This window comes from Trichomycterus rosablanca, chromosome 20 (assembly GCF_030014385.1).
Source record: "Trichomycterus rosablanca isolate fTriRos1 chromosome 20, fTriRos1.hap1, whole genome shotgun sequence".
In the NCBI taxonomy this organism is placed as follows: Eukaryota; Metazoa; Chordata; class Actinopteri; order Siluriformes; family Trichomycteridae; genus Trichomycterus; species Trichomycterus rosablanca.
In genome coordinates this window covers 23563424-23590436 of record NC_086007.1, presented here as the reverse complement: position 1 = coordinate 23590436, position 27013 = coordinate 23563424, and the positions used below count along the sequence as shown (strand labels likewise).

Below are 27013 nucleotides of genomic sequence, written 5' to 3'. Positions count from 1 at the left end.
CCAGTCTTCAAGAACGCTCATCCAGCCCCTTCCGTGATAAATCCCAGCCAGATTGCTTATTTACTTCAAGCCCTTCCCAGCCTCTTTCTCCCCCACCTCGGACATTTCAGCCACCTCGGACATTTCAGCCACCTCTGGACCCAATCGTTCACATCATCCAGGGCGGGACCCCACAACCACACTCCCTTCAACCTCCAGAGAGTCCTCGGCTGGCCCGCAGGAGCCCAGAGACCAACGCTGGCAACATAAGAGATTTGCCCCCTCTTAGCCCTTCCATGGCACGTAAAGGAGTGCCAGTGCTGCCTGGGGCACTCCCAGGAACCATCCCGAACCAGGTCCCGGAGAGCTTTTCTGTCAAGCTGGTTCCAGAGAGCCCCAGGTCCAAGCGCAGAACAGCCTCATCCTCTCAGGAGCCTTACAGCCCACGAATGCATGGGCGTAGTCCCTCACCCACCTCCGGACTGACCGAGAACGGTGGACGCAAAGGTAGCTTTGGGAATACCCTGTCTCCTGCATACAGTCTGGGTTCCCTGCCCGGATCCTCACCTCTAGCAAGCCCTAGGACTCACAGAAAGATGTCAGCAGGCCACAGGGACCTACGGATCGGCCACCCAGGCATGAGGGAGCGGAAAAACAGCATCACAGAGATCAGTGACAATGAGGACGAACTTCTGGAATACCACCGGCGTCAGCGCGAGGAGCGGCTCAGGGAGCAGGAAATGGAAAGACTGGTAGGTGGCATGATAAAATAATGTGGGAACTAAACTGACCTCATTGTATTGAAGTGTGGGAGAGCTTCTTTCCTTGGTTGTTACAATTTTGGCTGATTTGTTAACGTATTATTTAAGTGTCCTCTAACGTTGATTAGCCCACTATGAACCTGGGATCTCAGTGTTGCTGTCAGCTGGTCGGGCGAACAGCCTAGCCATTGAGAGTTGCACTGGTCAGTGCACTGGTCAGGGCTGTGTCAGGAAGGGCATCCGGTGTAAAGACTGTGCCAAATCAGGTACTTAGACCACAATGATCCACTATGGCGACCCCTAAATTCTGGAGCTGCCAAAGAAAAAAATAAATAAATAAATAAAATTCAGTGGTACCTTGAAACTCAACGTCAGTTGGTTCTGGGAGTGGCGTCGAGTTTAAAAGACGTTGAGTTTCAAGGTATTTTTTTCCATGAAGATGTATGGGAAACTTGTTAATGCCTTCCATAGTCCCTTGGTTCCATGGTATTATAGGCTAATGTAAAATAATGGGGTTGTTTTTGACAATTAAACACTGAAAATAACACAAATATAAATTATAAAACACTGAAATACAATTGAAAACAGTTTAAAATCAATGAAAAATACAATAAAACCAAATTGCTCGGTGGAGGGCATCAAATTTGAAAGCTTCTGAGTTTAGGGGACGTTGAGTTACAAGGTACCACTGTAATACAGTGCAATCCCAGTGCAGTGAGTGTGGCTAAAATACCCAAACTCAAGTATCAAGGGTGTCCACAGACTTTTGGCAATATAGCGTTTATGTATTCTTGAACATTGAAAACCATCCTTATAATTCGGTTGGAAATCAGAGCCCGGTTAGCACACCAGACGACGCTCAGACATCACTAATCCTGATCTGATTGTTTTGATTAGGTCTGCTGGGTTTCTGAAGAACATCTTGAAAGCAGCTCTTACATTTATCATACCTGCAGCTCTTCTTACTTCAGCGTGACCAAGACGCCAACCATCCGAAACATAAAACTTTAAACATCCAGCACGTGTGTGTGCGCTGTACAAGGTTTTAGGACAGACCCCTGGCGAGTGTGTGGCAATGCAGTATGGTCAGAGGTCACCAGCAGCACTGTTCCACACTGTTTAAGCACGACTGGCATTACAGCAGGGCAGGATGTGAAGAGTTGGTTATATTTACCCCATAAATCCCTCCAGTGGAACCGTCTACAGCGCCTGTCTTCAGTGCTTCCCAGTAAAAGGATTCTGTCTGCATAGTGAACATTGCAATCGTCTTAAAATAGTCCAAAACCTTCTCTAACCTGAATCCTTTTCAAAGCATTTCCACACTGTGATGTTTGGTTAATAGAGAAATTTCACAGTGGTTTTTACTTCACTCCTGATCTGAGAAACGGGTTCCAGTAGAGTTAGCGGCAGAAATGAACTTGGCTAACACAGAGCCTGATTTATCACTCTTAATGGCCACAGCCTTGGCACACTCAACAGACTTGGCATATGCCACCAATCGACGGAAGCCCAGTCTTGCCAACGATGACCTCAGTTATAAAGTAAGAGCTGGCAGGGTGATATTATGTTTCCACGACTATTAAGATGGGACGTGTGACTAAACAAATACATAAAAAAAAAAAACAAGCGAACTGCACAACGTTGCCCTGAAATATATTGGGTCTGTCCGAAAACCTAGTGGACTGCCTGCTGCCTACCTGGGCCGCTGCCTAAATGAAGAGGATTCTAATAAGACATCGACTTGTGAGGCAGATTATTTAGACGCACTACTTTGACAGCATCACCACTACTTACGTCAACAGTTTGGCTTACTAAGCTAACAGAATAAGCAGAAGGCCATTCAAACCAATGGTCTGAGGCGGCACAACCCGCTAGCATACCAGTCCACATACTTTTGGCCATATAGTGTATTTAATAAAAGCATGAGTTAGTATCATGTTAGGAGGGTGATTCATCAAACAGACTGGGAGTGAGATGGCAGAATGGGGGATGAAGTGGGGGGATTTATGGGGGGCTGCGACCAGCTCTGTGTAGGTTTCAAATAGACAGAGGCCAGAGGAATGCAAGACTGGGGTCAGGTGGTACTGCCCTCTTTTATTGCCCTCAGTTTGGACTCTTCACCCTACAAATGTAAAGAATACCTCAGAGGTACATCAGCTAGACACATGACCAGTTTATTAGGTACACCTACTTTTGTATCTTTACCATATGGCCTAAAGAAAATGGACGGGTGACCGTATGTAAGCTAGTTGGACGTCCAATTTCAGAACCATGACCTCAACCTGCTTCACTCTTTTGAAAAACATTTTTACATTTTACCTAAACAATGGGCTGGTGTTAGTGTGGTACTTTTCCACACATTGTGTACCGCTGTCGAGCGAACAGAATGGCATTTGACTTGGATTGTTCTCCATCTCGAATAGCTGAAGCTTCAGACGAGTTGGAAGTGTTTAATCTCTGTGCTGTAGCTGCAGGGCTACTGGGGTGCAGATTACAGGTTTGGCTAATAGAGGGTTTGGAGAAGACTGAGCGCTGGAGATGACAGTGCAGTGAAGTCTCAGCGAGGCTCTGTAGAGCAGAAATTAAAGAATGAACTGAAATCAGAATCTTCAAACGCAAAACGAGCGTCTCCTTTTTCATCTTCAGTTTTCTTCTGAGGTGTTTTGTGAGAGTGGAAAAGTGTGGTAATGTGAGTAAAAATGTACGCACAATACATGGAGAATTCACTGCTGGTACTGAGGGACACAGAGGGACCGCTGTTCAGAGAAAGAGCAGTGGAAGATCTGCTCATCAAGACAGCGAGCAGTTTGTTTGTGTACACTCGGAGCAGAGAACCAAACAGCGGATTTCATCCCTTTTATCTGCAAGTACGCACGTTATTACCTCCCAGGCTTTATAATACATACCCAGTCCTGATAAGAGCCGCTTCAAATACCAGCGCTTCCGTTTGGTTCCGCCCCTCTCAGATTGGCATCAGCACCCTCTCTGACCCATGATTCAGAGCAGAGGAAATTGTGGTGGACGTTTTTCTCCTGTCCTCTTGTTTTATTTAGATACGCCTTGTCTGTCCTTAAATGACGTCCTGTAAATTAAAATGCAATTATTTTGTAAGGTTAAAAGCGCATAGAAATACAAACTAAAGCTCCGCCCACATCACATCACATCACATTAAAATTTATTTAGCATTTTTCCTGTTCTATTTTGCCTTCGCGTAAAGCTGGCGGGGTGCTTGTTTGAACCGCACTGGGTTCCTACACAGGCCCTTTATTGTGTGGAGGACCACAGTTTGCTCTCAGTATTCCTCCACTGCTTTTGCCAGCACCTTGAATGCCACTAGGTGTCACTGTTACAGCGGCAAAGTGGCAATACATTTACAGTTTCGGCATTTAGCAGAGGCCTTTACCCCAAGTTACTTACAGTACTGTGACAGGATACAGTCTAAGCAATTGAGGGTTAACGGCCTTGCTCAAGGGCCCAACAGCAGCAACCTGGCACTGGTGGGGCTTGAACCAGCGACCTTCTGCTTACTAGTTTAGTACCTTAACTGCTAGGCTACAACTGCCTACAATTGCAATACCCTATCATAGACACTAATTGTGTCTGTGGTGTACCGAACCCAGCTGGTTGCACCCACGATATATGACTGCCGACCTTCGCAGCAATGGGCTGGCATATTAGAACACTGCGCCACCCAGGGGCCCAAGCTCCTTTCCAAAAGAATAAAGGCTGTTGTAGCGACAATAGGGACCAAGTTCATTCACTGCTCATGGTTTTGGAATAGGATGCCTAACAAGTGTACAGTATTGTGTCCACATACTTTTGGCTATATATAACATTTTGGTCTGTCAAAAACATAATGAGCTGTAGGGTTTTAATGCTTTGACCTTTGTAGCTGAACATGGCTCCTGTGTACTTTTGTTCCTCAGGAGCGGCAGCGACTGGAGACCATCCTGAACCTCTGTGCCGAGTACAATAAGGGCGATGGGCCATGCATGGCGGGCTACTCCGGGCCCTCGGAAACTCGGAGGCCGAGAGAGCTGGACGAGGACAATCTCAGAGAGGAATGCAGCAGTACAGAGAGTACGCACCAGGATGCTATGAGGACGCCGCACAGTTTTCAAAACGGAGACGCGACACAGGTCAAAACTGCTCCCGTGTACCTTTGAAAAAATTGTTTAAGTGCTTTGCTAGTTTGGTGTAGTCGTGTGTTTACGGGCGCACCAAGGACCTGCGATCATACCGCTGCTGCATTAGACCGCTGTGCCACCCCAGCACCCATGAACTTTGTAATGATTTAAACTGTGATTTTTTTTGTGTGTATGTGGCGTCTGGGTGTGGTGTGTGTGTGTAGATGGAGGACGTATCAGGCAGTAGATCTAGACTGGAGCTGGGTTATCTGGAGGAGGAGCGGGTGCGAGTGCTGGCCAGGGTGGACGAGCTGAAGGCTCGGTTCACAGAGCTGGAACAGCAGCTTCAGGAGAACAAGCAGGAGGTGGGTTATACGTCTACACTGATACTAAAAAAATACTCACACCACATACGAAAAAATAGTTTTTTTTGTCTGCAAGAATAAACTCAATTTTTCCTGTAAACCAGGCGTGGATTTAAAAAAGCAAATCAGACATTTGTGGAAAAGCTAACTTCAATATTGCACCACAAAAGTCACTGGGGGGTTATTTTTTTTCCAAAATCAATGGGTGCAATGCAGTAACACATCCCAAACCTGATGCCAATCCATCCTGCAACTGACTTTTAAGCTTGAGAGCATATTGTAAAATCTTGCCTGGGCACCTGTCCTGTCTTTTTGCTATCAAGGTGTTTGCTATGGCTCAGTAGCTTTAGCAAGTGTTGTGTTTGTGTGTGTGTGTAGGCGGAAATGGAGCGGGCACTGCTGCAGGGTGAGAGGCAGGCGGAGCTGGGGCAGATCGAGGCCGAGACTGACATAATCAACCAGTTGCAGCACAAGGTCAGCGAACTAGAGAGCGCCATCCAGAGGGAAAAGGACAAGGTACCATAATCTTTTCATCCCACACACACACACACACACACACACACACGCAGAGTAGCATTTTTAGATTCAACTTTGTGTAGTTCTAAGTCCACTTATAAAGGCACATACGGTGAGTAATCTATTTCCTTGGCTGCTTTCGTTAGGGGTCACCGACGGATCGTGATTCGCATTATTGATTTGGCACAGTTTTTACGCCGGATGCCCTTCCTGACACAACCCTCCCTATTTATCCGGGCTTGGGATAAATGGTTTATGAATCCTAGTGGCTGGGTACCTATAGGACAATTCAGTGTCTCCAATTAGCCTGACAGCATGTTTTTGGACTGTGGGAGGAAACCGGAGCCCCCGGAGGAAACCCAGACGCAGACACGGGGAGAACATGCAAACTCCGCACAGAAAGGACCTGGACCGCCCCACCTGGGGATCAAACCCAGGACCTTCTTGCTGTGAGGCGACAGTGCTACCCACTTAGCCACCGTGCCGCCCGCACATACAGCGAGTAATATGGTGTGAAAAAGTAATTGCCCCCTTTCCGAGTTTATCACAATAAATTATTTTGGATCCTTAAGGAAACTAGGATGAAAAAACAATTCCAACACCCAGATTTAACGTTATTATTATTATAAATTATCCAGTTAATTATAACTAGTTAAACACATCCCATATGCATGTCAAAAAATGAACAACACCACAACAAAATTCAAAAAACAAGCTGATATTCAGTTGTCCACATACTTCTGGCTGTGTAGTATAATTCTGCAAGTTACGTTTCCTAATTTGCCACATGTCAGAACTGTGTGTATTCAATGCTGGTGAATCGTTCTGCTCTGAGCGCTTCATGACGTTTGATCATCTTTATTGGAGAAGTTTTGGGTTGAGTTCCATGCTTTACAGGACTCACTTTAAAGAAGTGGAATTATTTAGCTCTGTGACATGCTGTTATTCTCACTAACCAGCCTCCATTAACCCGTAATTCTCCCTTCACTGCCCGTTACCCTCCTTTCTTCTCTGCTTTTCCTCGTGTTCCTGGTGTTCCTCGCTCCATCATCACTAAGCCTTTTGTCTGACAATTCAAGACTGGAGGATCAGCTCAGCAAACGAATCAATCCTAGAGCGAGTGAAGCTGAAGTTTCCTGCCAGTTTCTGCTTTAGGAAGCTCGTTTCATGTGTGGAGGGGGGTGCGGAGCTTAACTGTCTGGTCCTGTGATGATGGGTGTTAGTGGGAGGAGTGGGAATTTCAGAAAGCTCAGATGTGATTGACATCTTACACGGAAAGATGTGACATGCTTTAGTCGTACCTAGAAGAACTCGTACATGTACAACCGCTACTTTTTACCGGACAGTGTGGTATGGGATGTCTTTAGATCCTTGTTCCTTGTTTTAGTCTCTACTAAAATTCCAAATCTTTTATCATTAATAGGTGAATTTTTAGAGAATTGTGCTGTTATATGTTCTGGAATGGTTTTATTTGCTGTGGTTAATGCATGAGTGGGATTTTTATGCATCCATGCATGTCACTGTAGATCCAGAATGATCTAAAGACTAACTTCAGGTTTAAGTATTAATGAAACGTCGTTTGTGAATCATTCGTTCTGAGATGGAAGAAAACAGAAGGTAAATGATTGCCAATTGATGTTTGCTTTAGCTGCAGAATATTACCAACCAGAACCTCTGGCTTAGAACAGCTGGGAAACTAAAATCCCCTTTAGTTCAATTCTCATTTTTCCCCCAAGCAGGTATTGTGTTCCATTAAAACAGCCCATTTACTGTTAATGGTTCACGTCCAGGCTTTCTGGTCTCTGGCCGGAACCAGTGTGTGATGTTTTCTAACCCGAGACGCTTGTGCATGGCGTGGATTTGAGCAGTGTGTTCTCTTTCTCTCTTCTGTACGGTGTGTTTTCTTTTTAGGAGCGGGCGAATGTTGACGCCAAGCGGGAAGCCCTGGAGAGGCTTCAGGACGGCTACAATGAGCTGAAGAACCAGCTTCATAACTGCCCTGAGTCTCTAAGGGAGCAGTTACAGGAGCAACTCAAAAGGGTCAGTCTCGCCCCGGCAGACACCGGGGACTATCCGACCCTCCGTGGGGTCATGCACACCACCTCCAAATGTTATTTCCAGCCTACAAACACAAAGCCGCGCCAGCCGTTTAGGTCCAGCACATGGTAGATGTTGGGATGCATGATGCATATTTGGAAAGATGACATTAAAGGAATAGCTTCATCTCGGTCTACCACTTAGCTAATGTACGCTAGGGCATCTCACAGTCTGGTTTGCTGCAGAGGAACTCTGGTCACCTGCACACAGCGCTGACCTTACTACCCCCATCGAACACCTTTAGGATAAAAAAATCTTGACATCCAACATCTAACATTTAATTGACTGTAGCTCATCATGCATACAGACAGACAGACAGACAGACATACATAGATAGACAGACATAGATAGACAGACAGACAGATAGACATAAACAGACAGAAAGAGAGACAGACTGACAGAGAGACAGACAGACAGAGAGCTAGATAATCAGATAGACAGACAAACAGATATGCAAATAGATATATAGACAGACAGACAGACAGATAGATAGATAATTAGACAGATAGATAGATAGACAGACAGACAGAGACATACAAAGATAGATAAACAGATAGACAGACAGATAGACGGAGAGATAGATAGATAGACAGACAGACAGATATACAGACAGACAGATAAATAGATAGACAGATAGATAGACAAATATATAGCTAGGCAATTAGATAGACAGATAGACAGATATATAGACAGACAGATACAGACAGACAGACAGACCTTTGATCCCATTGTTAGGGCCAAAAATGTCTGCGACCCTAACCAAATGGCTCCCCTTTCTCCCAATTTAGTCATTTTCAATTCCCTATTAAAAATCCCTGTTGCATTAAACTATTCCTTTAATGTCCGCTGGCAGTAGTTTTCACTTGTCTGTCTTGGTAACACAGAAAGTCGTGGGTCACTGGGCTGTATGGTGAATTCTGGGTAAGCCAGTCTGTCTTTCTACAGCTGTGCATGTCTGATCGGTTTGGGTTTGCAGTTTCTTTATGCATCCATGTGTTACTGACCTGACCTTTTAACCCCTAACATCTTACTAATATATTAATATTATAATAATGTCATGAATTAACTGTGATATTGTCAACATGTGCTTTCCATCCTCAACATACCTGCAGTCTTATTGTGTTATACGCAAGATGTATTTCAGTGGTTGATATATGAGATGAAATAGTCCAATAATTATTTTTAAAGCATTTTGTACTGAAGGAATGTAAAGTAGAAGTTTTTTTTGACTAATGAATCTCCTACACAGACATGGTCTTAGTCTGGGGGTGAGGGACGGCTGATGCCCCGCAATGGATTGGCACCCAGGTCTTTATGGATTAAAACTGGCCCTGCTGCAAACATGACCAGAAAAAACAAGTTGATGAAAATTCTCTTATGCTTAATGACTCAACACTGAGCTTGTCGGGCATTTCAAAACCATGAGCGCTACCACAGTGTTGGTCAGGACACAGGATTCTGGAATTCAGTTAAATGAGCAGATGAACAGAATTCTGTTCTGAAATGTTTTAGAATATTGCTTCATTTATTCTTTTGAAGACGTATAATGCTTTAATATTGAGGCTCCCACCTTCATACGTCTCTGTGGGTTTGGCTTAATCATATGGATATAGCTGATATATGGATAGAGCCCAATGTTTTTCTTTTTAAAGCTCATAGCAATGTAAAGCTAGCGTTTTAATTCCAGCATAATGTGACAAATTGTACTGTTTATTACAATTGTGTTACAATTATTTGGAATACAATAAAAAATTAAGAACGAGCAGTGTGTGGTGCATTGTGTGCAGATGCTGCGCTCCTGTGCTTCAGTACTTTGTGTACGTGGCCTCGGCTGATGAGAAGCATTGAGCATGGCTGAAAATACCTGCTCATGCTGCTTTCTGACGGTCCGGCTGGTGTGTGTGTGTCTGTTTGTGTGTGTGTGTGTGTGTGTGTGTGTGTGTGTGTGTGTGTGTGTGTGTGTGTGTGCACGTGTGTGTGTGCACGCTGAAGGAAGCAGAGACGCTGGAGGCGGAGACGAAGCAGTTCGAGGACCTGGAGTTCCAGCAGTTGGAGAAAGAGAGCAGTCTGGAGGAGGAGCGGGAGACCATGACCCAGCAGCTCCTGCAGGAGAAGGGACAGTATCACAGCAGCATGGCCAAAAGGAAGGTAAACAGCATTTCTACTACATGTGATCGGAAGCTTTCACAAAACTGTTTATATAAAGATCTTGGCGGAAAAACGTACAGATTATTGGGACTTTTCTTCCAGTCTAGTCATTTCCAATTCCCCAATATAATTGTTCTGTGGCCTGTAAAACCCTCACACTGGACGAGGAGTGTGACCTGTGACTTCGTCCAGCCACTTCGTTACATAAGCCAGCGGTGGATTTACACAGAAAACAGAATCCCGTTGGTGGTGGTCACTGTGGTCACAATCCCATGGGTGGCGGTCACAAGCTGGTGGTCACTGTCCCAGCCAAAATAAGGAGAAACCCTATCCAACCGTCCCTCCCTCAGAAATGTCCACTTGTGACTGTTGAGTGCCTGACCAGGTCTGAAGCACTGCTGGTAGGCATGTGCCACCTTCTCAGACCGCTCCACCTGGGAATGGAACCCAGGACCTTCTTGCTGTGAGGCGACAGTGCTACCCACTGAGAAGAGTTCACACGCACACTAATAACGCATCAGTATCCAAGTCTGTCACTTAACTGTTAATAAGTGCTCGTGTAAACAGCGGATCACGGTATCTTATTACATTTAAGCTCTTATTGGGTTTAGAGATATTGGATTTTATTCTGGTAATTGTGTTACTCAGCACTTGAGTGAATTATGATCTTATATCTTTGTTTTCATCTGAGCAAGGTGATAGCAGCATAGCAGGTCTTTGTTTTTATAATGGACCTAAATCTTTTTTTTCATGATAAAAAAATTACATTATGTGGCTTGTTGTATGTGAACACCTACATGACTACTTACATGTTGGGCATCCTGTTCCAACCCCATGACCAATAGTGACCCCTTTTTATGACCATAAAAGCCCTCAGCTCCTGGAAAGACTTTTTCCAGAATTCAGAATCCCAGCGCTGGTGTGCTTGCGGAAAATGTGGACATACATTGTGTAAAAGGTCTTGTATTAGAGAGATTATAGAATCATGTGGACCTGGTGTTTCCCTTTATCAGATTACTGAAGTGGCTGTAAATGCGTTGACTCAATTATTGATAAAATCTGATTATATTTGTGATTGGTGTTGTGACGTTCCCTTTATGAAAGCCCAATCACAAATATAATCAGATTTTATGAATAATTGAGTCAACACATTTACAGGCAACAAATACTGATAACAAATACCGTTCATTTGTTTGGTGTGACTCGGCTAACTCGGCTGGATCTCTGGTCTGGTCTGTTTTGTTTTATAGGAGAAGGTGGCAGCGCTGGAGAAGCAGGCCAATCAGCTGGGTCTGCAGGCTGCACAGGAGTCTGAAAAACTGACCAAGGACAGAAGCGTCACCCTGCAGATGCTGCAGAAGGTACTTCGTCTGGTTAAGTAGTTTGGTTAACAACTTCTTAAGCAGTTTGGTTAATAGTTTTTTAGGTAGTTAATAGTTTAGTGAATAGTATTTAAGCAGTTTAATTAATAGTTTGGTGAATACTTTGTTTGTTTTGTAGTTTGGTGAATCGTTTGTGGTTAATAAAAGTTTGATTTGGTGAATATTTTAATAGATTTGTTAATAGCTTGTTGGGTAGTTTGGTAAATAGTTTGGTTAATAGTTTAAGTAGTTTGTTTAATAACTTGTTAAGCAGTTTGGTTAATAGTTTGTTAAGTAGTTAATAGTTTAGTGAATAGTATTTAAGCAGTTTACTTAACAAACTATTAAAATATTCACCAAACTATTAAGTAGTTTGGTGAGTAGTTTGGTTAAGGGTTTGTTAAGTATTTTGGTTAATAACTTGTCCAGTAGTTTGGTTAATAGTTTGTTAAGTAGTCTGGTTAATAACAAGTGATTAACAAAACTACTCAGCAAATTACTTAATAAGCTATTAACTAAACTATTAACTAAACTATCAACTAAACTGTGTTTCTGTAATTATCATGTTCTTTAAGCATGACTCAGTATTCAGCGTGACCATGTGATAACGGTCTCCTATAACACATTAACCGTTCCTGTACCCGTGTTTGGCTTCATCAGGAGAAGGAGAGACTCGCTGCTCTGGAGAAGAGATACTTCAGCCTGACTGGAAGCAGAACTTTTCCTAAAACCTCCAGCACAATGAAGGAGGTAAGAGGAAATAAAAAAGAGGAGCAGCTGGAGCAACCAATCAGAATGTTGGTCAGTGAGTCCAGTGAATTAAACTTTTGACCAGTCTCAGTCCTTCTCCATTTCTTTCCTTCCTCCTGCTGGCTCTCAGGACTTTGTTACCGCCGGCCACTCGAACCAGATCTATGGGATGCCAAAGGTTGACTCCTCCCCCACTTCTCCTGGCCAATCGCGCCGGCCTCCTCTCCCTGAGCTCGCCTTTTGCTGCCCTCCCTCTCCTCATGGCTCCTCCCTTTCTCTTTCCTTTGAGGTGTGTGTCCGTACTTTTGTAGGTTCCTCCTGCTCTGTGTAACGTTCACTGGCTTAACCCAATCCGTGTTGTTCCAGAACATGTATTTGCATGCAGCACTGGTTTACATGTGACATACATAACATGACCAAAAATATGTGGACACCTGATCACCTGAGTTTGTTGGATGCCCTATTCGTCCCGGCTCTGCTACCAGTCGGCTGGGCGCCCTCTAGCGGGTACAATTGGAAGTGCCTGCAGCAGACAAAATTGCCATCTAGTCTGCTGTGTGGGAAAAGACTGGACTAATAAAGGGTGGGGTTATCAACGCTCTGTAAGGACCTTGGTTGACCTGTACAGAAGTGAAGATGTGCAGGAATCGGGCGTGGCTCGCCATATGTGTTGTGGCTAAATTATTTTAACCTAATAATTAGAAAAGCTGATCACATACTTTTTGCTACGTAGTGTACCCTTGTTCACATGCCCTGCCATCAATGTTCCATCCACACATTTCACTGACCTTACAGGTAAGCCTGGACAATAGTTGTCATTATTAGTGGAAGAGTGAGATATGTCTGGGCAGGTCAACCAAGATTTGTTGGACAATATTGGAACATGAGAGGATTAAAGTGCACTTGATGATTTTGTAGGCCTCTTATGTATAAATAGGTTTTGCACCCTAGTGAAATGAAGCTTGAGGAACCAATTCTGCATCTGTCACTAAACACACTTTCCAGTTGCCCATTAACATTTTCTTTCTTTTTCTATGTCTTCTCTCACTTCCTTTTCATCTTCCACCCCTTTACCCTCCTCTAAATGTGTGTAAATGTTCAGCCGGACTGGCACAGGCCTCAAATCTCCAGGCTAGATTTAGATCGCTGGTACCAGGAGGTGATGGTAGCTGGAGGTGCCAGTTTGCTGAGCCCACAATCTCCCAAAGCAAACGCTGCGTCGGCTCGCAGACCTCTGCAGGTAACCGGCGTAATGGAGACCCAGCTTCTCTCTCTTTCCTCTTTTCTTTCTGCTGTTCTCATTTCTTCATCTCATCATCGCAACGTGGTTCTTTTCACACTGTTAAGGAAAAATACACTTGGTGGCCACTTTATTAGAAACACCCGTCCACTTGCTTATTTTTGTAACGTGGAAACATCACAAGGCAAAACATCATACCAACCCGGGTCAGGAGCTTCATGTTTAAATCAAACATCAGGGTCATGTCAAATTACGTAACAGCACAACTGTATTCAGAGTTCACACAGCAGCTGATGGTGAGGGGCTGGGGGCGTGTGCTAGTCTTCAATCCCCCTGGACAACCTATTGGGCAACATCGGACAAATCTAAACTCTAAAATCGAACCCTACACAGTAATCTAAACTTTTAACTGTGACCCAGCTATAAGAATGGGTTTCTTAGGACGTCCAGGTGGCAGAGCGGGATTTTCCGCTAGCACACCAGCACTGGGAATCAGCTCTGTTGCCTGCTGGACACCCCTACCAGTCAGCAGGCAAAATTAGCCTCTGAAGTCTGCTGGGTGGGGTCTTTGACGCTGTGCAAGGAGCCTTGTTAGTAGGCTGAGCCGCCTGTACAGAAAGTAGAAGAGCGCAGAGATCAATGCATGACTCTCCGTGCACGAAAACTGATTGCTAACTGAATTGCCATAGGATTGCTAGGACGCCTCATAGTGCAAATTAAACAGTAAATGTGAGGCAACTCTACACAAATGTGCAAAATGTTAAATAGTTAAACACTGTGACATGATTTTTACGGTCGTGAATTAGTTAGGGCTTCTTATGAATAAATAAAAGACATTGAAATATTGCTGCATCTCTGATCTGCAGGTGTACCGCTCCAGGTTGGACAGCGATACCAGTCAGTCCTCACAGAAGCCGAAAGTCAGCGCCGGCCTTTCGCCCACATACGCCTCTGCGACCCTCGGCCGCAACACTCCCTCCAGGGTGAATCTCACATCACACATGCTTTCATGCTCTTCCTTTATTATACAAACACTAGTGTAGATCAGGGTTTTTCAAACCCTGAGTTGGGTTGCAGAGGAAAATAATAATAATTAAATAAACTTCTACATGAACGCCCCCTTGTGGAGGCTTTATGTTACATTTTGTATAGAGAAAGTAAGATGCTTTGTGTTACCTGGGTCGCGTAAAAAAAAATCTAATTGAATAAAGTTGGTGTTGATTATTTATATATATATATATTTTTTATTTTTTTTAGAGCCCTGTCATGGTGGTTGGCAGCACTGGCAGTTTACCACGCAACCTGGCTGCCACCTTACAGGACATAGAGATGAAAAGACAGCTGGCCCTGCAACAGAAAGGTAATAAATTTAGACATTAAATAAGCAAGAATGATGTATTTTGTCTAGATGTCTAGACGACAGTGTAATGTTTTGATGTACAGTCCTGTATGGCCAAAAGTTTGTGGACAGCCAGAACCCAAACATCACTTTCACTTCCACCTGAGAGCATTTATTATAATGTGTTATTTACATCTGCTGCCTTAACAACATCCACTCTTTTGAGAAGGCTATTCATTGGATTTTGGAACATGACTGCAGGGAGTAGCTTTCACATAAGCACCAGTGAGCTGACCCACTGACACATTTACATATTTGGCATTTAGCAGATCCAAAGCGACTTACAGTACAGTGACAGTATGTTGTCTAAGCAATTGAAGTTTAAGGGCCCTGCTCAAGGACCCAACCTGGCAGTGGTGGGGCTTGAACCTGTGACCTTTCGATTACTAGTCCAGGATATGCGAAACAAGTATTTCATTTTAGTGTACTGTACTGTATATGTATATATGACAAATTAAGGCATTCTGTTCTATTCACATGGTTCCAATTAGTGGCAGTGGTTTGGGGAAGGCCCTCATGTTTCTGCATGACTGTCACTATGTACAAACAACAAGGTCCATAAAGAAATTACACAAAGCTCTGACCTCAGCCTACTGAAAACATTTTAGATTAATTAGGACCTATATTGCAGACCAGACCAGACCTTGTGGTCCAAAATTGAACGACTGGGATGAAATTCCCACATGCATGCTTCCAGAAAGACTTCTTAGAAGAGTGGTGGATGTAGTGGCCACTTCCATTTTAATGCCTATGGTTTTGGAATGGAATATCCAGCAAACTCATGGTCAGGTGTCCACATACTTCATCATCCACACCCCTCATTTCTGAATCCTTCCTCTAGCTATTTATATTGAGTATCTATTGTTTTTCTCCATTCTGTTTATTCATTGTACATCCACCATTCTCACCCAGACTTCCTCCCATCGTCACCCGAGTCCTCCCCCACCACGGACAGACCCAAAGGTAGATCTCACCGAGTCTGGAGTGGGTTTGGACTCACCGATTCATCCCTCGCTTCCTCTGTGTCTGCTTTGTTTGTTTAAATCCGTGCATGATTCTGTTCGGTGTGGGTTTCAGGCTTCTTACTGTCTCCAGCATCCTTGCGGGTAACCAGTATGGTGCAACGACAAAGTTTTTTTCATGCGGCTAAACAGTATCTGTGCTGCATGTGTAAAGGAATGGCGGTTAGTGTGGCCGTTAGTGGTGGGTGATAAACTATTGTTCACAGTATTGTAATACTGTGACATGACATCATGTAACTTGTGCATTTTATATAACCAACACTAAAATGCACCGAATTTGGCGAATCAAGTGATTCCTGCGGGTCATATCGCTCACCCCTAGCGGCCACAGCTCGTCACCCTACATGGATGCATGGGTGTTTGGGAACTTCCTTGGGAACTTGGGTTTGTCTGAGTGTGCATTATGTGTAGATAGAATTTAAGGTTATGGGTTTAGTACGGTTAAGCTGTTGGTGTTAATATGCTGTGCTAATATTTACATTTACATTTTTGGCATTTAGCAGACGCTTTTATACAAAGTGACTTACAGTACTGTGAGAGTATACTGTCTAAGCAACTGAGGGTTAAGGGCCTTGCTCAAGGGCCCAACAGTGGCAACCTGGCAGTGGTGGGACTTGAACCAGCAGCCTTTCAATTACCAGCCCAGTACCGTAACCACTAGGCTACAGCTGCTGGTGACCCAGATCTCCATGTACACCCTATATTTGCCTGACACACGCCCCCTCTAATGTGTGCACAGTTCTGTTTCACTCGTACTTCGGTGGATTTGCACGTGAGGTCGGTCCCGTGCATGCAGAGTCACACACAGATCTCCATGTTCCTTCACTTCTGTACAGGCACTCCGGGCTACTAATCAGGGTCCTTACAGAGTGTTAAAGACAGCAGGCTGTCCCCATTGTGCCTGCTAGAGGGCACCCAACCAACCGGTAGCAGAGCTTAAATTCGAACCTGGAGAGTTCCTGCTGTGCCACCTGTGTGCCAGCCTTCACTCTTCTGAGAAATCTTTCAACTAGGTTTTTGAACAAGACTACAGGAATTTAATAAACGCAAACCTTACAGCAGATTGCCTAATTTTACGCCTGTGAATTAATCAGGGCCTTAAATATAAGGTCACATTCATGAGAATTGTGATGAAACCAGTTAACGGGAATTAATACCCCTCCCAACCAATCAGAAACCAGGATTTTTTTGTTGCCATAGTGTATAATAAATAATAACCAAAAAGATTATAGATGACTAGGTGCAGCTTGTACAGTATGTCTCTACAAATATGATCTACAGTTTGAGTGTGCAGCTTTGTCTACGTAAGTTTGTACACCCCTGGTCCATTTCTGACCCCTGCTGTCGATTTTTTAAAGTGAAAATAAATTACTTCACCCTTTATACTCCAAGACCTCAACACTTTGGAGCTTTTTTTTAACACTTCAGCCTCTACAAGGGGGTGTTCACGTACGAGTTAAAAAAAAAAAAAAAATCATTCTTTTTCTCTGCTACCCTTTCTTTCAGCTCGTGACCCCAGGGTTTGAGAAACGCTGATATAACTTATTTGTACCATATTTAATATATTCATCAATTCCAGTTCAACTCTCTCTTACACACTCTCACTCACCCCTTTCTCCCTCTAGGTCAGCAGGTGATCGAGGCGCAGCGGCGACGTCTGGCCGAACTGAAGCAGAAAGCTGCAGCTGAAGCCCAGTGCCAGTGGGAGGCGCTACACGGCTCCCACACTCAGTTCAGCATCTCTCCGGCACCTGCGCTGGTTCATCACTCCATCCTTCACCACACAGCGCCCTCCGCTGGAGACGACAACTACGACACGCTCAGTCTGGAGAGCTCGGACAGCATCGACACCAGCGTCTCCACCGGCAACACCTCGGCCTGCTCGCCGGATAACATGTCCAGGTTAGAACAGTCCACGGGTCTGTCATGTACGTGGTTCTGTCAGGATCTAATTTCCCATCAGTCTGAAATAAAAGAACATGCTGCAGAACATGTGGAGTATTTTGTAAGTCAAAAAACTAAACATTTTGTAGCTTGCACGACACCCTCATGCGTCCTCCAGTGTGTGAAGCAACAGGCTGCATCTTTACCCCAGTCAGCAGCGAATTCAGTTCTCATCGGAGAGTCTCAGAACTTACAGAGGACCACACTAGTCTTTCTGTATTTCTCCACCGCTTGAGCCGGTGCCTGAATTAGACAGTAGGTGTCATTGTTGCAGTAGCAGGAAGGTCTTTTACTATGTGACCCTCTCTACCTCCCTCAGGCACGGATATTTTTGTCTAGTGGAACCCACCACTGCCCAGACCCTGGAACGTTAATTGAGGCTTTCTTGACCAACATCAGTGCCCAGACATACATGTGCTTTTTTAAATGAACGGGCACAAATTCCCACAGACATACTTTAAAGTTTATCGAGTGTATCTGCACCACCACATATTTTTAAGTGAAAAAAGACCAGATTGTAAAATCTGAGTGCAGGTTTATGTGTGACATGTTGTTCATATAAAACTCTCACACTTGTGGCTTTAATTAATAATTATTTTAGGTCATTTAGACAATCTGTTAGGTCTGCTGTGCCTTGTGCCCTTTGAGAGCTGGAATAGGCTCCCAACCCCAATCCCCCACTGGGATTACAATAAGCGGTTTAAAAAGTGAGTAAAATTTGGTGAGACACTGTCCACAACCAAACAGGCTTTTTACATCACTGTGGTTTTAAAGGCTACCATTCAAGTTAAGAGCGCTTGCTTTAAATTTGACACCCTGTGTTCCTGTGTATGTGATCCATAATAAACCAGTAATATTTTATTCTATCACACAGTGTCAGCGGTATGAACGCGCTAAAAATCGAGGAGATGGAGAAGCTCCTGAAAGAAGCTCATTTTGAAAAAGCCAGACTCCTCGAGTCCAAAGTGAGTAACAAACCCTGACTGGTGTTCAACAACTAGTTCTAGTAAAAGTTCAGCTCAGAAGTTCGGACCTCTCTGATTCGCTGGTTTCTTACAGGAGCGAGAGAGCCAGGCTCGCAGGCAGCTGCTGGAGGAGGAGAGGAGGAGACGGGAAGAGGCTGAGAAGAGGCTGCAGGAGGAGACGGTCCACCGGCAGCAGCTGATCGAGAAGGAGGTGAAGATGAGAGCCAAGAACTTCTCTCAGGTGGGGTCATGATCACTTCACCATTCAGTACTACTGTATGATCAGTCAAATCCAGTCATCGGTCATTCACAGGCTATCTGGCCAAAAGTATTTGGACACCTGACCTGAGCTTGCTGGACATCCCATTTCACAAACAAGTGATACAGAATTTGAGTGACCTCTATGTGATCTGGTCAGCTATAACAACAGCCACTCTTGGTTTGCTCTTTCAAAACTGTGAAGTATCTCTGTAGGAATTTGTGCCCATTCAGTCAAAGGAGCATTAGTATGGATGGGCATTGTACTGCGGGCAGCAACTCACATCAACTCCCATGCTTTTGGAATTGGATGTCCAACAAGCTAATAGTCTACATACATGTGTCTACATACTTTTGCCCTTCTAGTATATAGAATATCAGATTGCACGGTCACATCTGTCTGTAAAATTGATCAGTGGTTGCATTGTACCATGTTGTTAAGGCTCGGCCCATGACGCGCTACCTGCCCATCCGCAAGGGGGAGTTCGACCTGCGCTCACACGTGGAGACCTCGGGCCACAACGTGGATACCTGCTACCACATCATCATCACCGAGAAGATGTGCAAGGGTTACCTGGTCAAGATGGGTGGCAAGATCAAGTCGTGGAAGAAGCGCTGGTTTGTCTTCGATCGCCTCAAACGCACGTTCGCCTACTACGCTGGTGAGTAAACGCATATGAGCTGGGTTTGGGCAAATTATGGAAGGCCAAAAGGGTCACATACTTAGTTTTGCTTTAATCATATGTGTTGGGTGCGGCCCTTTTTATATTGTAATAAGTCCTTCTCTAGTCCTCGTCAACAGCCAGTAAAATTAAACTTTTCTCATCCAATGAGGGATGAATTAGTTCAGACCACACAATTTTATTGAGTAGTGTTTATAGTTCATTAAATATAAGAGCTGGACATTAAGCAAGGAGGTGAATTTAAAGACATAAAATGCACCCAGTGATATTAATATGATATTATTATCCAAAACGTGTCTTTCTTAGGAACAAAGCGAGCACACTGAGCAAAACCTTCATGATAAATAGTAGCCAGTGGTAATCGCTCTCTCTGATTCTCCTAATTCATCCGGGCCACGTACAGTCTGTGAAGCTCAGGGGAGGAACCCATTAAATTCATCATTTTAGCTGGGGGATTTCACAAAAGATCTGTCTACCAGAATGTCTTTATGGACCTTGCTTTGTGCACAAGGGCACAGACATGCTGGAACAGATTCCACAGACTGTTACCACAAGTTAAAAGCAGTTTTTTACAAACCTCGGACTCGGTCTTTTATAGGTATGTCATTGAAATTAGAACTAATAAAAAATTATATTGTTTTACTTTTTTAGCTTTGATGATTTTTTTGTAAATATTCACTAGTTCAGAAGCCATCACCCGTCACGGTATGTGTGCTAGTGCCAGTGGCATTAGTTAACTTGCACGTCTGTTAAGGCACCACTTAAGCTGGGTGGTTTATATACATTTAGGCACAACATATGCTTCCATATGCTTGGATGTTATTTTTTTTTCAGGGAGGTTATTTTAACAAGACAATGTCAGGCCAAATTCTGCTAGTATTCTAACCGAGTGCAGGTGTTAGATTGACCTGTCTGCAGTCCAGACCTGTCTTCTGTCCAAACAACCCATGCTCCAGTGTCCAGTTTTTGATTCTTGCTTGCTCATTATGTGCTTTTCAATGGTGGAGTTAGGATGGGTGCTATGACGGGCATCATCACCAGTTTTAACGTTATCTGCAGTTTAATCCTCACTTTTGAGGTGCTCTATTGTCCGTACCAGACACCACAGCCTTCATGTCTTGTTTGACAAGTTTGTTGGCTGTATGTTGCTTGTACCTCCTCCGACCCTGTGGTACGTACTTTCATTGATTATTTTAGAAGCTTAGTCCACGACTGCTGAGACCGCAAACACTAGAGTTCAAATCTCAACTGCAATCAATCATCTCAGTGCCCATACAGACACGATTGGCTGTGTTGGCTGTGTGGGAGGGGGGTATAGTGAACTGTATACAACTGGATTGGGAGTAAAATGATAAAATGGAAAAATATAATAATAATAAAAAAGAAATTTGCAAATTGTTTAGATGTTCCAAGAAATTCCACTTCCTGTCACTCCTGTGTTTAGTGGGATTACTAACTCTTTCATAAAGTAATGCAGTTTTGCCTCACTGCTCAATTTATTCCTTCGAAAGGATTTAATCATAAAAACGCATTTTAATAACGTTTAGCATGTCGTCAGTAAATAAATAATAAATAAATAAACAAGCCCAGTAAATGAATGAATGATTTCTGTAGAGCTATAAGAGAATTAAAAGACCTTATCATTCTGAGGAGCTGATTTTCTATCGTGCTGTTGCTACTGTGGGGAGAGACGATAATTAGCGGCGGCTGGCGCTGGCGGAAGGCTGCTGTGGTTTCCGATAGCCTCGGGATAGCTGGAGGCATACAAATATCCAGCAGCTCGACGCGTTCTGTGTGATGCTGATGAAATCCACCGCAATGCCGGAGAAATTCAGTTTCACACTCAGCCGCGGCGCTCGGCAGGACGTACGCTTTCTCCCTTAATGGCCACGCGGGCGGAGAAGACGCCTCAAACACAATAACAGGCCTGAGTCGCTGCCTCCCTGATCACTGCCCCAGGACAGCGTGTTATTACCTCGCATGTTTGGCTCGGGTCAAATCGACTCCGGTCAAATGTTTGCGGGACCGAAGTAAAATATAAAAGGATCGTAAGTCTCTGATAAACAGCTGTTTTGTTGACACTTTACTACAGACAAGGGAAATAAAATACATTTACGGCATTTAGCAGATGCTTTTAGGGTTAAGGGCCTTGCTCAGGGGCCCAACAGTGGCAACTTGGCAGTGGTGGGGTTTGAACCAGCAACCTGCTGATTACTGGTCCAGTTTGTTTTGTTTGTTTGTTTATTAGGATATTAGGACAGGAACAGTAGTTACTCATTACACAAGATTCATAGAATAGAATCTTTATTGTCACTATACACAAGTACAATCAGTTTACAAGGTTATATCAAACACAGTCATGGACAATTTAGTGTCTCCAATTCACCTCACGTGCAAGTCTTTGGACTGTGGGAGGAAACCGGAGCACCCGGAGTAAACCCACACAGACATGGGGAGAACATGCAAACTCCACACAGAAAGGATCCGGACCGCCCCACCTGGGGATCGAACCCAGGACCTTCTTGCTGTGAGGTGTCAGTGCTACCCACTTAGCCACTGTGCCGCCCTACTGGTCCAGTACTTCAACCACTGAACTATCACTAAGCTATCACTTTTAAGTCATGTCATCTAAATCTAAATTATGTTTTTGTGTTGTGTAAAAAAGTATTTGCCCCCACCTTATTTTCTCTATTTGTGTGTGGGTAACATGACTCCTGATTTGACCACAATCAAATATAAATGTATATTAAGTTGTGTTTTTCCTCCAGAAAACTTGTGTCAGTGATGCAAACTGGTATGTTTTATGTAACGATTTTACTTTCAGACAATAATGTGTTTTATTTGTTTTTATTGTAAAGCAGGGATGTCCAAACTACGGCCCACGGGCCATTTGCGGCCTGTTAGCATTTTAGCATTTTTGAAACAGCTCGGGAGGTATTTTTTAGAAATAAATTAGAAATAAAATGAAAGTTGTGCTGCTATTAAGTTTGTTTGAACTCTGAGTTTGAACTCTGGGTGTCGCTATCGCATAAAACTAATCTAAAACGCTTCTCCCGACTCAAAACATTAACGTTACGCCTACATTAACATTCCCCAGTTTTTGGCTAAACATGGCGGCTCCAAAGAAATGCGAACTAGACACCGAATGCAGAAGATTAAGTAAATATTATTCACTGATTTAAGAGGGAAGTGGGTATGTTTAATTAAAAAAAGTATAATAATTGGTGTGTGAAATCTGCAAAACAGTGTACACAACACAGTCAAACATAGATCATTAGTCCCTTAAATAAAAAGGAAGTGTAATTGTTAGTAATCATGTAGGTCTGTTATATTTTTATTTGTTTTATTAAAAGAGTCTGTAGCCCAGTGTTTTCTTGTTGGTGGTCAGATGGAGTAAAAAATACGCAAACTTTGGACACCCCTGTTGTAAGGAAAACATGCAAAATCTCCTGTGGTGTGACGCTAATAAAAATGAAATATAAAATTAAACATTTATAAAATAAGTTAGTAACACTTGGAACTATTTATAACTGCTTCACCTCCATTTGTGAAGTACCCGTTTGCATATTTGAGATAAAAAGTGTTCAGCTCCTCATAAGAAATATAATAGAATAAAAGGAGGACATGATTAAATTTAAATTTATATTTATATAAAACATGTAAACTTAAACTTGGATGTTACTCTTGGTTGGCAGTATTTTTTTAAATTTTGATTAGCAGCTCAGTTGGTTTTTTAATGTTGGTATTATGAACACGGACCTTACCTCTGGACAGTAAGGCCTGCAGCGTCTTAGATGCACGTATGGGTTCTTTTAAAAGTCTGCTACTTTTAAAAGGATTTCGGCAGGCTGAACACTTTTGGGAAAATTCACCATTATTTAACGTTTTCTCCATTTGAAAAACGTAGCTCCCACTGTGGTTTACTGCAGTCCCAGTCTTAAAACTGGCTTTGTGAAATGCAGTATTTTTCAAATATTAAGTAATCAGACGTGATCTTAATGTAGGTTTATACAGATATTAGATGTGAATTGTTATAATGATTAGACTTAGTTTTTTATCTGAGACATGCTTAAACTTGACACATTGCTGGGTTATGATAATACGAGTGAGCAGGTTTGATGTAAATCATTTCAAGCTATTAGGACTGTCGGTCTCATCATAATCCACTCATCATAGAGACATTACATTAATTTTACAGTAACTTGAGTGTTCAGACATGATTTAAGTCTCTGGTTGTTAAAATAACGTCAGGTCTACCTCCTATTCCTTTTATATGATAACGTTACATCAGACGTACTCTTTTTTAACGTGATACATTACTCAAATTACATTTAACTTTAAAGTATGTGAACACAATCATCAGCTTGCTGGAAACCCCATTTTAAAACCATGGGCATTAATATGTATGCTGTAAAAGTCTCCATTACTCTAGTCTTGTCCGTCTAGCTTGCAATCAAGAGCTCTGTTAATACTGCTGGATTTCCTTCATCAAATTTGTCAAACCATGTCTTTTTTTCCCAGAAGCCAAGTCGTGCTGTATGGAACAAGAAAGGGCTAAACTGTTATATATATAATAAAGAGAAATATACAGTGTATCACAAAAGTGAGTACACCCCTCACATTTCTGCAGATATTTAAGTATATCTTTTCATGGGACAACACTGACAAAATGACACTTTGACACAATGAAAAGTAGTCTGTGTGCAGCTTATATAACAGTGTAAATTCATTTTTCCCTCAAAATAACTCAATGTAGAGCCATTAATGTCTAAACCACCAGCAACAAAAGTGAGTACACCCCTTAGTGAAAGTTCCTGAAGTGTCAATATTTTGTGTGGCCACCATTATTTCCCAGAACTGCCTTAACTCTCCTGGGCATGGAGTTTACCAGAGCTTCACAGGTTGCCACTGGAATGCTTTTCCACTCCTCCATGACGACATCACGGAGCTGGCGGATATTCGAGACTTTGCGCTCCTCCACCTTCCGCTTGAGGATGCCCCAAAGATGTTCTATTGAGTTTAGGTCTGGAGACATGCTTGGCCAGTCCATCACCTTTACCCTCAGCCTCTTCAATAAAGCAGTGGTCGTCTTAGAGGTGTGTTTGGGGTCATTATCATGCTGGAACACTGCCCTGCGACCCAGTTTCCGGAGGGAGGGGATCATGCTCTGCTTCAGTATTTCACAGTACATATTGGAGTTCATGTGTCCCTCAATGAAATGTAACTCCCCAACACCTGCTGCACTCATGCAGCCCCAGACCATGGCATTCCCACCACCATGCTTGACTGTAGGCATGACACACTTATCTTTGTACTCCTCACCTGATTGCCGCCACACATGCTTGAGACCATCTGAACAAAACAAATTAATCTTGGTCTCATCAGACCATAGGACATGGTTCCAGTAATCCATGTCCTTTGTTGACATGTCTTCAGCAAACTGTTTGCGGGCTTTCTTGTGTAGAGACTTCAGAAGAGGCTTCCTTCTGGGGTGACAGCCATGCAGACCAATTTGATGTAGTGTGCGGCGTATGGTCTGAGCACTGACAGGCTGACCCCCCACCTTTTCAATCTCTGCAGCAATGCTGACAGCACTCCTGCGCCTATCTTTCAAAGACAGCAGTTGGATGTGACGCTGAGCACGTGCACTCAGCTTCTTTGGACGACCAACGCGAGGTCTGTTCTGAGTGGACCCTGCTCTTTTAAAACGCTGGATGATCTTGGCCACTGTGCTGCAGCTCAGTTTCAGGGTGTTGGCCATCTTCTTGTAGCCTTGGCCATCTTCATGTAGCGCAACAATTCGTCTTTTAAGATCCTCAGAGAGTTCTTTGCCATGAGGTGCCATGTTGGAACTTTCAGTGACCAGTATGAGAGAGTGTGAGAGCTGTACTACTAAATTGAACACACCTGCTCCCTATGCACACCTGAGACCTAGTAACACTAACAAATCACATGACATTTTGGAGGGAAAATGACAAGCAGTGCTCAATTTGGACATTTAGGGGTGTAGTCTCTTAGGGGTGTACTCACTTTTGTTGCCGGTGGTTTAGACATTAATGGCTGTATATTGAGTTATTTTGAGGGAAGAATAAATTTACACTGTTATATAAGCTGCACACAGACTACTTTTCATTGTGTCAAAGTGTCATTTTGTCAGTGTTGTCCCATGAAAAGATATACTTAAATATCTGCAGAAACGTGAGGGGTGTACTCACTTTTGTGATACACTGTACATGGGTTAATGGCACATGTTGGTTTTGGGCCACTTCTCACACTGCGTTCTTTCTGCCCACTTCACAGATAAGCATGAGACCAAGCTGAAGGGAGTGATCTACTTCCAGGCCATAGAGGAAGTTTATTACGACCATTTACGCAGTGCTACAAAGGTAAATCTTCCAATGAAACACTTATTTTACCCACAATTATCATCCTTCTGTTACTTCACACTTTATCCAATCCTGCTGCTTTTGTACTCGCATTCACTTTATTACATACACATATCTGGTATGTATTCAATCACTGACTGCAGGTATACAATTACTGACTGTAGTCTGTCTGTTGCTCTGTACACTTCCGTATTTATCTATGAAAAGTGACCTCCGCTGACCACTCTCAGCACTGCAATAACACTAAACATCTCACTCTTGATGCTGGCAGGAGAACAGTGTGCCATCCAAAAATGTAAAGCCATCAGTGTCCTGTGTTCACAGCACAACACTGCTGCACCTGATAATCTCATACCAGAACAACACACAGTACCATGTTGTTACAAAAAGCAGACTCAAACATAACACTGATCGTGCGGTAAAATGACACAAACATGTTAAACATGGCAGTAAAATCCAAACAAACAATCATCTGTATATTAGGTGTAGCTTACAAAATAATCATACCAGAAAGATGTACCTAATAAAGTGCTCGACGAGTACACATCCTCTACAGTTCCTGACATGCTCATTGTGTTTCATGGCCTCTTGTTCTTTCATGTTTTATCTTTCATATTTCATGTGTCTGTGCACTACTGTCCATTCTTATCGACTTCCTGATCATTCTTTCACTCCGCTGGCTGTTCCCACAGAAAGGCTTTTTCAACCTCAACCTGACGAGTGTATGTATTTCTTTACTCCGTCCAAACGCATACCGCATGTCATTCAGTTCTGTGTGCTCAGAGAAACTGTATTAACTTCACATCTTTATATACAGATGTGGCACAAAATAAATAAATGAATATTAAAAATTCTCTGATCTATCTCCCCCAGCACATTTCCCCTGCCTTTTCAGTTTTACAGAGTGTGTTTTTTACAAAATAAATTTGCGTGAATGCATGTGTGTGTGTGTGTGTGTCTTTATTCATGCACATTTGGTAAGGTGTGATATTTTTAATTCACAGTTGTTAAC

At 43.3% G+C, this 27013-nt stretch overlaps 1 protein-coding gene across 1 annotated transcript in view; it reads left to right on the top strand.

Moving 5' to 3' along the window:
• The window catches only part of phldb1b (pleckstrin homology-like domain, family B, member 1b), a 53328-nt gene that overhangs the window by 22844 nt on the left and 3471 nt on the right, over window positions 1–27013 (top strand). Inside the window, exons 5-23 of the mRNA XM_063016631.1 lie at window positions 1–731; window positions 4667–4879; window positions 5092–5232; window positions 5611–5748; window positions 7660–7788; window positions 9838–9993; window positions 11244–11354; window positions 12015–12104; window positions 12235–12393; window positions 13207–13344; window positions 14211–14327; window positions 14602–14704; window positions 15656–15706; window positions 17391–17667; window positions 18584–18674; window positions 18769–18915; window positions 19375–19594; window positions 25916–26001; window positions 26694–26723. The exon at window positions 1–731 is cut by the window's left edge and continues 756 nt beyond it. Coding sequence (XP_062872701.1) covers window positions 1–731; window positions 4667–4879; window positions 5092–5232; window positions 5611–5748; window positions 7660–7788; window positions 9838–9993; window positions 11244–11354; window positions 12015–12104; window positions 12235–12393; window positions 13207–13344; window positions 14211–14327; window positions 14602–14704; window positions 15656–15706; window positions 17391–17667; window positions 18584–18674; window positions 18769–18915; window positions 19375–19594; window positions 25916–26001; window positions 26694–26723 — 3128 coding nt within the window. The remainder of the gene's footprint in view (window positions 732–4666; window positions 4880–5091; window positions 5233–5610; window positions 5749–7659; window positions 7789–9837; window positions 9994–11243; window positions 11355–12014; window positions 12105–12234; window positions 12394–13206; window positions 13345–14210; window positions 14328–14601; window positions 14705–15655; window positions 15707–17390; window positions 17668–18583; window positions 18675–18768; window positions 18916–19374; window positions 19595–25915; window positions 26002–26693; window positions 26724–27013) is intronic.